The 13,251-nt window shown below is 33.2% G+C and overlaps 2 protein-coding genes across 2 annotated transcripts; one reads left to right on the top strand and one right to left on the bottom strand.

Annotated features, from left to right (window-relative positions):
• Positions 1-372: 372 nt before the first annotated feature.
• Positions 373-5,733, top strand: LOC112782551 (uncharacterized). Its single transcript, XM_025824992.3, has 5 exons — positions 373-1,349; positions 1,518-1,641; positions 3,007-3,121; positions 3,718-4,830; positions 5,209-5,733. Exons 1-5 carry the CDS (start codon positions 1,148-1,150, stop codon positions 5,473-5,475), a joined length of 1,821 nt encoding a protein of 606 aa, XP_025680777.1. The 5' UTR covers positions 373-1,147; the 3' UTR covers positions 5,476-5,733.
• Positions 5,734-5,871: 138 nt separating this feature from the next.
• On the bottom strand, positions 5,872-12,560 carry LOC112782552 (anthranilate synthase alpha subunit 1, chloroplastic). Its single transcript, XM_025824993.3, has 11 exons — positions 12,123-12,560; positions 9,692-9,876; positions 9,417-9,606; positions 8,250-8,401; positions 7,895-8,010; positions 7,563-7,809; positions 7,411-7,467; positions 7,129-7,281; positions 6,790-6,870; positions 6,594-6,680; positions 5,872-6,431 (listed from the first exon to the last, which is right to left on the bottom strand). The coding sequence occupies exons 1-11, from the start codon at positions 12,322-12,324 to the stop codon at positions 6,108-6,110; spliced, it is 1,794 nt and encodes a 597-aa protein (XP_025680778.1). The 5' UTR covers positions 12,325-12,560; the 3' UTR covers positions 5,872-6,107.
• Between the last annotated feature and the right edge of the window lie 691 nt (positions 12,561-13,251).

Here is a 13,251-nt window from a genome sequence, read left to right on the forward strand (position 1 = left end):
ACTTTCTAAGAAGCTATTTAAAAACTTATAGAGAAGTTAAAAAAATGACTTCTCTCATAATGCTAATACTTTTTATCATATTTTTAAAAAATAAATATTTTTAGAATTAAAAATCAAAATATAAAATAACTTATTTATAAGCTACTTTTAATATAATCATTTATTATTTAAATTATTTTTTAAAAAGAGTTTAAAATTAAATTGTTTACCAAACTGGACTTTAAAATTGATTTATTTATAACTGGTTATATATTAATCGAATTCTTAAACGCAAGTACATGTACATCCAAATTTATATATTTTTCATTCAAAAATTGACTATTTGTTTTATTCGTATAAATATAAATTGTCTATTTTTTATTTTCTTTTTTTGGCGGGGTTAAAAGTTTTACTTAAAACAATTAAGACTATTCGTCAAAGCCTACTCTCTCACCGTCTCACGGGCATAAACAAGAATGCGAATGGCTACAAAGACACACCATTGCTAAAATTCAAAACAAGGAATACAGCATAAGGGGTACTACTGTAATTACACACCCCAACGCAAAACGTGGCGTCAGAAGACAGGACCAACAACAGCTGTTACAGTTTCTGTTCATCCTATATTCTCAATCTTGCCCTCCAACCTTCCTTTGCAATTACAACACAGTGCCACTTCCTCTCTCTCCTTTCTCTCACTCTCATCTCTCTCTCTCCTCACCGGTTAGCTAAAGTTTTACGTTTCCCGATCTCTCTCTTCTCTCACGCGCTTCTCATTCTCACCTTCGCCACGCGACAATGGCGGTTTCAGCTCCAACGCTTCTTCTCTAGAGACTGTAAAAGAGTTTCAGTTTTTCCTTTTTTTTTAGCTACAATGCCGTTTTGTTCCAGCTAGAAAAGAGCATCTTCGATTTTCTCGAACAGATTCGAACTTCGGGAGAGAGAGAGAGAGAGAGAGAGAGAGAGAGAGAGAGAGAGAGATTCATTTTCTCGTTCAGCTCCCGTTGCGTTCGGTTGTTGGAACCTTCTTTTCGGGTGACGTTACCGAGAAAAAGGAAAAAGAGAAGTGAGTTAGGTTCTTGTGGCTTTTGGATTGGGGCTTTTTTAGAAGGGTTTTTTGTAGTTACTATTTTGCCCCTAGGGTTCGTGGAGTTTTCGATTTTAGGAGATGAATCGCAGTTTCAGGGCTCAAGAATCGCAAATGCAAGGTGCATTGAAGCAGAGGCAGCAACAATTTGGGGGTTTGAGGGGTTCTTCTGCCGCGAAAGAGAAGGACGAGGAACTCGCATTGTTCCTTGAGATGAAGAAACGCGAGAAGGAGCGCAACGATCTTCTGCTTCACACCTCAGAAGAGTTCGATTCAGCTCTCGGTATAGATTTCATGTTCAGAGTTTCTTCGTTGTTTTTTTTAATTATTTTCTAATGTTTAGATGACTTTAGTTGACTGAGATTAGTGGCCTTTGAACTTGGATAAGTAATTATTTCGAGGTTTGGTGAAGAACAGCATAATGCTCAGTAATTTCTTTAATGGTTTGCAGGTTCAAATTCGAATCTGAGTACTTCTCCAATATTCAACATTTCTTCATCAACGCCGGCACCTATGAGGAAGACCGGTGCTGATGATTTTCTCAATTCTGAAAATGATAAAAATGATTATGACTGGTATGTTCTTACCTTTCTATTTATGGCTTGCCTAATTTTTATCCAACGCGTTTATCTTGCTTGCCAATTGCCATTGTGTTTATTAGTGTCAATTATGGAGTTTTAAGTTTCTTTTGTTGGCATTTCTTTTTCCTTTTTATGGGACCTTAGATCCCTAAGCATTGTTTTTCAATTTAACAGTGTTTTTTGCCGGTATTCGACCCTGTCTTGCATAGATTTGCACTATTGTCATATTTTTCTGAGTTATACACGGTACCATTGTTGGTGTTGCCTGCTTTCATTTCCATATTCACCAAAAGATATTTCATATTTATAAGTATATGGATTTTGATTTTGTTATTTGAGTTTCCTCCTTTTTGGGGGAACTAGATGTGATGTCCCTTCCACCTTGAACCTTGCTTGTTTTAAGGCTTGATGTGATTATAAATAGTGACTTTCTTCAAGTGAGTAGCTTTGAAATTCTTCACAAAAAGTCAGCACACATTATGTTCTTTGAGAAAATGATAAAATGAAGCTCTTGATATCTGAAAAAAGATTAATTCAACTTGGAAGCAACAACAGCTTGTGCAATTCTTTCTCAAAAGATGAATCTGAGTTCTTGTTCATCTCCCAAAGAAATAGAGAATAATGTAGAATAATGGAAGAATTTCAAAATTTTTTTAAAAAGATCTTTAAAAACTGTTAAGAATTAGTTGTAGGTTGGGATGATGAGGTTGTGTTTGCTTTTTTCTTTATTTGACTATACACTTTTTTTCAATTGCTTATCCACTTTTTAAGTTTTCATAATTATGATGATAAAGGCATTGTTAGTCGATTTTTTGGCAGTCCCCATAATAAAATTTGAGAAGCATATGGCTAACTTATATGCTTTGATGAGAAATGAATTTGTTAGCCAATTTGGAAAGCAACAGATTCTTAATTATTCCGCATTCAAGATTCAAGAAGAAGGTCTCCATACAATGGATGAATCATTTGGGACAACGCTTAGGCTTTACCATGCTTGCTAAGATCTTTCCAATAACATGACCTTCTAGCTTAATTCTTTTATTGGTCCCAAAATTACAGTTAAGAATGCAATTCGAAACCCATTAGCACAGTTAAGAATCTTTTGGGTTTACAAATAAGACATCAGAACTCTAAAACTGACCAAATTACCACTTATAACAAAAGCTTCAAAATTAATTAAACTATCTGGAAATTAAATAGGTAATCCTGCTACTAATATTGCTGGTTTCTGTTACCACATGTAATTTAGTATCTGTCCTCCTACACTTGTTACTGACTTCGCCTGTTTAAGTTATGTATATGCTAGTGATGATTTTTGTTTGCATTGACACTTATCATGGTTATTGTAAATCTTTTCAGGCTTTTAACTCCTCCTGGTACTCCTCTTTTTCCATCTCTGGAGATGGAATCTCGAAAGACTGTTATGAGTCAGCTTGGAACTCCAGCTGCACGTCCCACAGCAGTAAAATCTAGAGTAAGCAGCTACTTCAGATCATGTGAATTGTCTTATCAATCAAATGGCAGGCATTCACCATTTGTGTCTGATTTGACATTGTTAATGAAATTGTAATTTTCCTTATAAGTTCGTATTTTGAGTGAACTTCTGTTTGAATGTCATTATTTTGCAGTATCCTGACAATTGACAAACTTGACTTTAAGCTGAAAAAGGTGATTTGCTTAAAAATGTGCAAGCAAATTTCTCTGTTTTTCTACCGTATAGTCAAATGCTTGACTAGAAATGACTTATTATATGTATTCCCTAAGAACCCTTGCTTTGAGTGTCGCACTATGGCAAATATGCATTGATCTCATTGTTATCTTCGAGTCAATTTATAAGTCTTGGTTTTTACCTTTTATAAGGATAAGAAAATTGTTGATGCTCTATTGTTGTACTCTTTTTTTTTTTTAAATAATAAAGTAGGGTTCTTTTAGTGCTTTGCTGAAACATTTGTCCAATGCCATTGATTTTTCTATTTTGCTGATGCCACGAACTGGGATAAAGCTTGGTTGTCTGTTTTAGTTTCAGGTTTTTTTTTTTTTCCTTATATTTGTTTCCTTGTGGTTTTATAGTTGGCAAATCCTCAGTCTGAGCCTGCTGGCAGGACAAACTTAGTATCTAAACAATCAGCTTCCTCCCCATTGAGCTCTTCAAGTGGTGGAACAAGGAGGCCATCTTCGTCAGGAGGTCCTGGATCACGGCCTGCAACTCCTACTGGCCGTCCTACCTTGACCACAACTTCAAAACCATCAAGGCCTTCAACACCTACTCGGGCTACTTTATCTTCATCTAGGACTACAGTTCCTACATCCAAGACTATAATTTCCACAAACAGGTCGGCAGTTTCTGCCACCAAGACTTCCACCTCTGCTACTAAGATCGCAACTCCTGCAGCTAAATCCACCATTCCATCAAGATCCTCTACCCCTTTGTCAAGATCTACAGCAAGATCATCAACACCAACTAGCCGACCTACTTTGCCTCCTTCCAGGTCCACATCAAGAGCATCTACCCCTACTCGGCGACCATTGACACCATCAAGTGAACTCAATGTTTCTTCGTCTTCAATTAAGATTCCTTCAAACTCCAGGCCAGCTTCTGCAACATCAAGGCAGCCTGCTACTGCAACATCAAGGCAGCCAGCCCCTGTGACATCAAGGCAGCCAGCTCCTGTGACATCAAAGCCGGTACCGTCACGTGGCACTTCACCAACAGTGAGATCTAGACCATGGAAGCCATCTGAAATGCCAGGTTTTTCACTTGATGCTCCACCCAACCTAAGGACAACACTTCCTGATAGGCCACTGTCAGCAACTAGGGGCAGGCCTGGAGCACCTACTTCTCGGTCTTCATCTATTGAGCCTGCTTCCACTGGAAGACCCAGACGGCAATCGTGTTCTCCTTCAAGGGGGCGATCATCCAATGGAATTGCTCACATCAGCGGAAATTCTATGCCAGCAGTTAGCCGTGGGCATTCCAAAGTGAATGATAATGTCAGTCCTGTTGTAATAGGGAACAAAATGGTCGAGAGGGTAATAAATATGCGAAAACTAGCACCACCAATGTCTGATGACAAAAACTCTCCCCTTAGTAATTTGTCTGGCAAGTCCACTTCATCTCCAGATAGCTCGGGCTTTGGAAGAACACTTTCAAAGAAGTCCTTGGATATGGCTATTAGGCACATGGTATGTATCTTCCCAACATTTTATGCACTAGATGAAAATAACTATGTTAAAAATTTCAATGCTGCAATCTGTAGTTAATTAGTGAGTGCATGGCATTTCAAGATTGAGAGATTTTATGGCATCAAAGTACCTTCATTCTATTTTGGAAATAGATTCTCTCAATTGATGTTGTCAAGCGATTTCTTACGATATAATATCTTCTCTCTCATGTTTTTTCTCTTAGTCTTATTTAAAGAGTGTATAGTGAGAGATTATGCTTGACAATTGAGAGAATCCATTTCCCATTCTATGATGATTTTGCTTAATTATTGAATTGGATAGATTTTTTCTAGCAATATAATCCTTCTCTCACCAATTTACTTGTTTCTCATTGGATAGGATATAAGGAGAACAATTCCAGGCAATTTACGGCCATTAATGACAAACATTCCAGCTTCTTCTTTGTATAGCGTGAGGTCAGGTCCTCAGCGTGGTCGAACAATTAGTGTTTCAGGCATTTCAGGATCTCCTCATGCTACAAGCAGTAACGCCAGTTCTGAAGTGAGTGTAAACCAAAATGGTCTTTGTTTAGATAGTAGTGAAGTAGATGATGATATAGGCAGCGAGAGATGTGGCCAGTCTCCTGCCAGTGTAAGAGGCAGGTAAACTGTTCTACGTTCTCACATAGGAAACTGCATATACCTACAAATTAGTACCAGTGTTCTTATCCTTAGTTTCAGCCATATCGGATTTGCATATGGAGCTAACATTGCTTCTACTTATGTAAAGCTTATTGAAAGTGATGTAACATCATGTAATGGGTATCTCTGATTTAGGTAGATTGCTTGTATGTCATTGTTATGGAGGCAGAAACAAGCTGAGGTTAATATTCTATTTTATGGAAATTTGGCTCATTATCTTCAATCCATTAGCTATATCTTTTTGTAAATGCATGGTGACTTCCCTGAGAGCCTAAGATAGAAAGGGTATTGGATAGCCATACGTTTAAAATTTGACTTTATTTTAATAGAATTTACAAACTTCTTAATTTTAATCTTAAACATTCAAAAGCAATGACTTAATTGTAATACAATTTTATCGGTATTAATTTAAAGAAACATCTATGTATTGTATAGAAAGACAAACGAAAGAGCTCTCATCCAACATGCATAGTACTGTTCAGGAACTTCAAAATTATGTATGGAGCTTCCCTGTAACGTACTGTAATCCTATTTGTATTGGATGTTTATTAAATTTTGATTTCTAAGAACATATAGTCATAGCAGGAACCAGAGATCTCATTTGTCTAAAAATGCTGACTCGGCCAAGTCGATGGCGCGAGCAAGACCAGCAGCTTTGTTTTGGCACTCTTGGTGCTCATCATCAGGGTCACTGTCCGCAACTATACCAGCACCAGCTTGAAGGTGAGCGACCCACTCGTGGCGTTGGTTCAAGTTTTTGTACAAGTACATTGTGTCGTTCCTAGCTGTGGTTGGAAATATAATTGTCCTCAAAACTAGAGCGATGTCCATTTCGTCGGTGAAAGATATGTATCCGAATCCTCCACTGTAAGGGCCTCGCCTCGCCACCTCCAACTTATCAATTAGCTCCATTGCCTTCACCTGCATGCTCAAGCCATCAAGTTAAAATGAAGTATGCATCATCAGAAGCAACGGACCTCCAAAGCATGAATTGTAGACGTTTCTGGAACATGCATTTCAAGAGCATCCAAGGCTTGAAAAAAAATTGTAAATTGTCAAATAGATATCAAGAAAACTATGAACCTTTGGTGCCCCACTGACAGTTCCAACCGGCAAAGCAGCACGGAGGCCGTCCCAGCAAGTAAGATGTTCTTGCAACTCTCCTGAAACCTTTAATACATAATGCATTTATGTTAATATTATTTGTTGAAACTACACAATAGCAATGAAACATCATATAATATCCTGGCTTTAACAAGAGATGGTTCTCAATTCTCACCGTCGAGCTTATGTGCATGACATGCGAATATCGCTCGATGTTCATAACCTTTTCCACCTTCACAGAACCAGGTTTTGATACCTAAAGAAGGAATTTCCGATATCAGAACCATCGGACATATTGCCTCTTCAAGATTCAAGATAATATTCTAAGGTTGATATTCACAAAATATGTTATTTTCTTGAAGTTACATATATGCACACTCTATAATGTTATATTGATTGATTTAACTTTGAAGTTTAATAAAATTTTAACTCCAATAGAGGAGGAGATTATAGATTAAGAGAATGCAAAAAGGCTGGAATTTTCCCACTACAGAAGTGAATATATTTTGCAAACCTTTCCAACATCATTGCGTCCCAAATCAACCAGCATGACATGCTCTGCACATTGCTTTTCATCACTCAGGAGCTTCACTTCTAACTGCTTATCTTCCTCTAGTGTCTTCCCTCTTCTACACGTCCCGGCCAACGGACGATTCACAATCTTGTTCTGTTCATATCAAGACCAAAATAAGTATCCACTATAACATAAAATGACAGTGTAATTCAATAAACATAAGATGATTCAATTAAGATTTACAACAAATAACTTAGTGATCAAGTATTGTGAAAAACATACCTTCTTTATACGCGTAAGAATCTCCGGACTTGAAGCGACCAAAATACATCCCCGAGCCTGTTTGATAAATATATAGAGAGCGTGACATGAAAGACCTGAACTTCAAAAAATTAAATTACATGAAGAATTATATCAGGATGTTGCATATAAACCTGCAAATAAGTCATATATGGACTTGGATTCACAACTCTCAAGGCTCTATAAACTTCAAACGGATCAGCAAATGTTCTTCGCTCGAATCTCTGGCTTAACACAATCTGAAAAATATCCCCTGCCTTAATGTGTTCTTTTGCCTGAAGGACTGCCTCCTTGTATGCTTCAGGTGCCATGGTTGACATTTTTAAAGGAGGACCGAAATGGTGAGTATGCAAATTCACTGAGCCTGAAGCCAGCCTCGGACTAGCAAGCAAATCCAAATTTCAAATTAACTTCTGCTGGACCATAAAAACCGGCGCATGATGATATGCAAGAATGAATTACTTACGGTTTACTATCCTGTAATCTGGCGACTAATTTTGCAAGCCGTTCCTTTCCCTTGTTGTAAGCACTCTCCACCGAAGGGAATTGATCAACCCTCACCCAAACAATCACATATGTTTTCTGTTGAGCATAGAACAAGTAAAAAATTGAATGAAGAGTGAACAATTTTTAGTTATGAATCAGTATTTTCATGTTCTTTCTCATCAGTATTAGCCGATGAAAAGGAATTTACAAGAACAATGAACTTGAAGACTTTTTTCTACCTTCTTGAATAAATGAATAAAATTCTAACAAAAAGATAAGGAAGAAATTTTGCTACATGATATATTACTTGTGAAGCAAGCAAACAAGGCTGCTACCTTCTCTACATGATCAAACACAACCACAGAATCATAGAGGCCGAGATGTATGTCCGGGAGGTTTCTGTCGTCTTCCGGAGCATTCGAAAATGGTAGTTTTTTCTTTTCCACATAACGAACTGTGTCATAGGAGAAATAACCTGCCCAGCCACCTAAAAGAGCAGCTTAAGAAGTTTAGATATTGATATGATGCAGTTTAAGCATTTGTAGAACAAAGTCTATAAACCAAGATTTCAATTTCAGAACCATAGTTCAACAAGATTTCAGCTCTCCAAGAGAAAGGAATGCCTGATATAATGCTCTCTATTTTTTTTCAAGAAATATAGCCGCGCTTGCCGAGACCGGGAAGAACGCATTGGTTTCAAAAGGATCAATCTATGTTGAAATTGGATAAACTATCAACATTGTATCCAGAGTTTATATTGTGTGACTAAAATAATCCCACAGATATCAAAGACAAATAAATCTTAGAAAGTTTTTAAAATATGACAAAAATAACATATATATTGTTTTATATGTGGAAGACGACTTTTATATTTAGCAAAGGACATTTGCATTTAAAAAAAAATTAGAACAGAATTTTATTTCTTGATTTTTTTTTAATTTTTGGTTATTCAAAATAAAAAAAACTTAACCTAAAATGATGAAATTTTAATTTTTTAACTTTTTTGAAAAAATATATTTAATATTAGATTATTTTTACAAAAATACTATTTATACATTAAAATCAGCCACTTTGTATTTATGTATGGATACATTCATTGTTTAACTTATTTTTAATATGTATTTTATATTTCAATATGTATTTTATATTATTGGAGTTTTAGTATAATATAGCATGGTTGTTATTTTTTTATGTTTTTAAATATTTTTGAATTTATTTATTCTTTGTATTTTACTGGATATTTTTACCAATAATATAAATTTTAGGATACCATTTTAGTAATTTAAATGCAATCAATAAATGAATATACGAAAATATTATATACACAAAAAAAATCATCTACTAAAAAATCAACCACTATATAATTTGGTATAAATATGTGTGAACTTATTTTTAATATATATTTTATATTTTAATATAGATTTTATACGGATAGATGATTTTTGGTGTACACTTAACAAGATGATATCATATAACACATTTGATAGTATAGACTGTCTTACCACAGAAGGCATCTGGAAGTTCATTACTAAGACATGGCTTCCAACCCTGCGAGAGTCTTCTAGGAATCGTCATAGGATCATCAACAGTCTCTCTAGTTAACTTCCCCAATTCATGGTCCATTATTGTAACACTATTTTCTTTCGCCACAATTTCCATACTTGGTTGAGCTCCTATAACGCTATAGCGCCCCTGTATTCAATCCAACCATTACTTTGCGTAACAGACAAAATTAGAACTATAAGAAAAAATGATGAACATGACAAAACACACTCACCATATTCGAGGAATCAAGAGTAGGCTCTGCAGACTCGAAAAGAAAGCTGGGAGCCTCGCCATCATCTTCCTTAACCAAAAGCCGGTAGGCAAGAACCGGAGTAAGTTGATCGGAGAATATGCATTGCTGGAGAGGAATCAAGTTCCCATTTCTTGAAGCTTCAACAAATTCCCTTGCTTCATCAACTGCAAAAGTAGTACATGCTTAGTCAAATACTAAAAATGTTAAAATTGTACATGTGAAGAGTTACAAAACCAAAACCATTGGATATGTCATTCGCAATGGCAAAAATGTTATGTGTACATAAACAATTAATTACTAAATTAGTATAAATATATATATTGTGTAACTTATTTTTAATATATATATATATTTTGATATATATCTTATAGCGATTATTAATATTTTGTGTACACTTAGCATAATTATATATAATCGTTGGTGTATTTGGTTGGGATAAAGATTAGACAGAAACTTTTATGGATGAAAATAATGTTCATCCACATAAATTTTTAGAAACAAATCCTCTAAATTTTTCAAGTGTGACAATATCCTTTTACGTGTACTTTTTTTCTTGTCCCATTTAGTGAGTTTAGGTAAGAATAAAAAGTCACATTTGACAATATTAATTACAGAAAAAAATCTTTTAAGGTGACCACACTAATAAAATAATGAAGTAGTGTTTTAATAATCTTTAAATTTGTAATATTTATTATTGAGAAAGTTTAGGGGTAGCACTTTTATTAAAATTTGACCTGTATTTAACTAGCAAAAGAAAAGTAAGTAATCTCATATTATTGGATAAAATCTCATACCATTAATGACACTAATAATAGTTAATTGATGGCTACAAATTACAAAATTTGTTGAGTCCCTAACACTTCTCTTTATTATTTATGAGTCTTACTATCTTAATTCAATGGTGATTAATAATGTACTTTTTTTTCTAAAGTGACAATATAACTTTAGAGGAGTCAGATCGTAATTTAAAGAAGGGTAAATGGTCAAATTAATTCTTAAAAGATTACTAGTTCTCCAAATTAATCTTCGAAATTATTTTAATCAAATTCGTCATTTAAAGATTTTAAACTAATTATGTTAGTGCTTCCATTGCTTTCTTTATTGATGGTATCAAAATTTACTAATGTGACATATTAAGTAATACCCCAACACACATTTAGAGTTTTAATTGACTATTAACATAATAAATTTATAAAATTAAATCAAATTAAATTGACAAATTTTAATACCTCAAGTTTTCTTTTTAATTAGGTTGATTTAATTTCATAAACTTATTATAAAATTAGATCAAGTCAAAACCTAATTAAAAAGAAAACTTCAGACATTGAAATCTCTTTAGAGTTAATTTGATATAATTTTATAAATTTATTATGATAATAGTCAATTAAAACTTTAGGTGTATATTGGGGTGTTATTTAACGTATTATATTAGTAAATTTTGATAATATTAACAAAAAAAAGTGATGAAATGATTAATATGATTAATTTAAAATTTTTAAAAAATAAATTTAATTAAAAAAAAATTTTCAGAGACTTATTTAAAAAAACAATGATGTTTTAGAGATTTATTTGACCATTTACTCCTACTAAATAGTAAGTATAGCGTGTTTCCCTATGGCAGTAAAATCAGGAGGGACGAAATTTCATGTATGAAAACCGGGTTAAATTTTCAGAAATGACAGCGTTTTTACTCTTTTACCCCAAACCAAATACACCAAAGAAATCGAATTTGCTGGGACTCATTCAGTTATCCAGAACTGTTCATACTTAAATTTGGAGTTGCCTCCAAACTCAACACTTTACAGCACCCATTTTCATGCCATCATCCCACAAATACTTCAAATCAGTTTTTAAAAAAATTTTAATCCCATATTTTAGTTTTTAAGAAATTTTGATCATTAAATCAATTTTAAACTTTTATTTTCTTAAACAATTTATTTTTCATATCATATTATTCGTCTATATAGAGAAATTAATCTAAAAAATTTTAAATTTTTTGAGACGGTTATATTTTTATTAAATAATAGAGATTAATTTATCTAATTTTCTATCAAAAGTTGACATAAAAATTAATTTGTCTAAAAAAAATAAAATGTTAAAAGGTTACTTTGGTGGTTAAAATTTGTTGATAATTAAATTATCCTAATAAAAATCTCTATTCAACATCGATTTGAGATATTACTTCTTTTCAAATAAAAAAGCACTCATGCAGCAATAAAGATGACAACTTTGTGATAGAATTAAAACCCAGCTATATCATGTATCACAAGATTCTATTTAAACATGCAGTAAAGATTAGAACTTTACTATCAAATCATCTACCCATTTTTTTATTGTTCAAAAATAAGAGAGAATTCAACAAAAAGGTATAAAACACAGGGGAAAAAATAAGAAGCAAATACCAACTTACCAGAGAATGATGATGAACTTGAGAGTGAAGAACAACACCTCAATGTAAGAGTAACTGAGGGAAGTGGCCTAGTGAGACTCCGGCCGCCGGAGAGAACCAACCGCCGAGAGAATCTTAGGGAATGCATTGGATAATTGGCATTTGCATATATTGCTTGTTGTGGTTTCAAATTCAGACACATAGAAGCTGTTGCAGACAGCATTTTTTTTTCAATGAACTGAGGCTTCTGTTGTTGTTGTTGGTGGTGGTGGTGGTGGTGTTATTCTCTTTTCAGTTGTGACACTGAAGAATACAAGAATCAATGGATCGGTAGTTCAGATAACTATAATATGATGATGAAAAAAAAAAAAGGGAGCAAGTACAAGTTGCAGAGTTCCAATGGAAGCATTTAGAAGTTATATCTATCGGTCTCTCAGTTATTAGTACATTGGAATTTTCACATTCTTTTTTAGGCAATGAATCTTTATTATTTTTTTCAGTGATTTTCTATTCCAGTCATGATATTTTTCAAATATATTTAATTCCACACATTAATAACAAACAACAGCAATATTATTATTATTATTTTGTTATCCTATATCTTAAAAATATAGATTAAACATATCATAAAAAAAATATTTTAATATTATTTATTATTTTTATGTATTAAAAACGTAAAAAATTTTTTTGTAATCAATAAAATTAAATTTTTTTATAATATATTTAACTTATACTCTTAATATACAGGATAGCAAAATCTTAATAATAATAATAATAATAATAATAATAATAATAATAATAATAATAATAATAATAATAATAATTATTATTATTATTATTATTATTATTATTATTATTATTATTATTATATTGCTGTTGTTTGTTATATTCCACGGGAAAAAAGTTAAAAGAAAGAGAAGGCACATTTCAAATGTGAGGCCCTGACTCTTACTCTTAGAAATAGAAATAAAGTAGGAATAGAGAATGCATTAAAATAATTTCCAAAAGATTAATTTCCTTCTTTTTTTCTGGAAAACGATTTTTTCTATCAATTATTCAATTTGGTGCGTGCATCTTTTCAAGAGTTTAAACGATTTTCTTGCTGTATTTGAGAAATTCAATGTATATCTTATGTAATTAATTTTTTGGG

Source organism: Arachis hypogaea, chromosome 20 (assembly GCF_003086295.3).
Source record: "Arachis hypogaea cultivar Tifrunner chromosome 20, arahy.Tifrunner.gnm2.J5K5, whole genome shotgun sequence".
NCBI classification, from domain to species: Eukaryota; Viridiplantae; Streptophyta; class Magnoliopsida; order Fabales; family Fabaceae; genus Arachis; species Arachis hypogaea.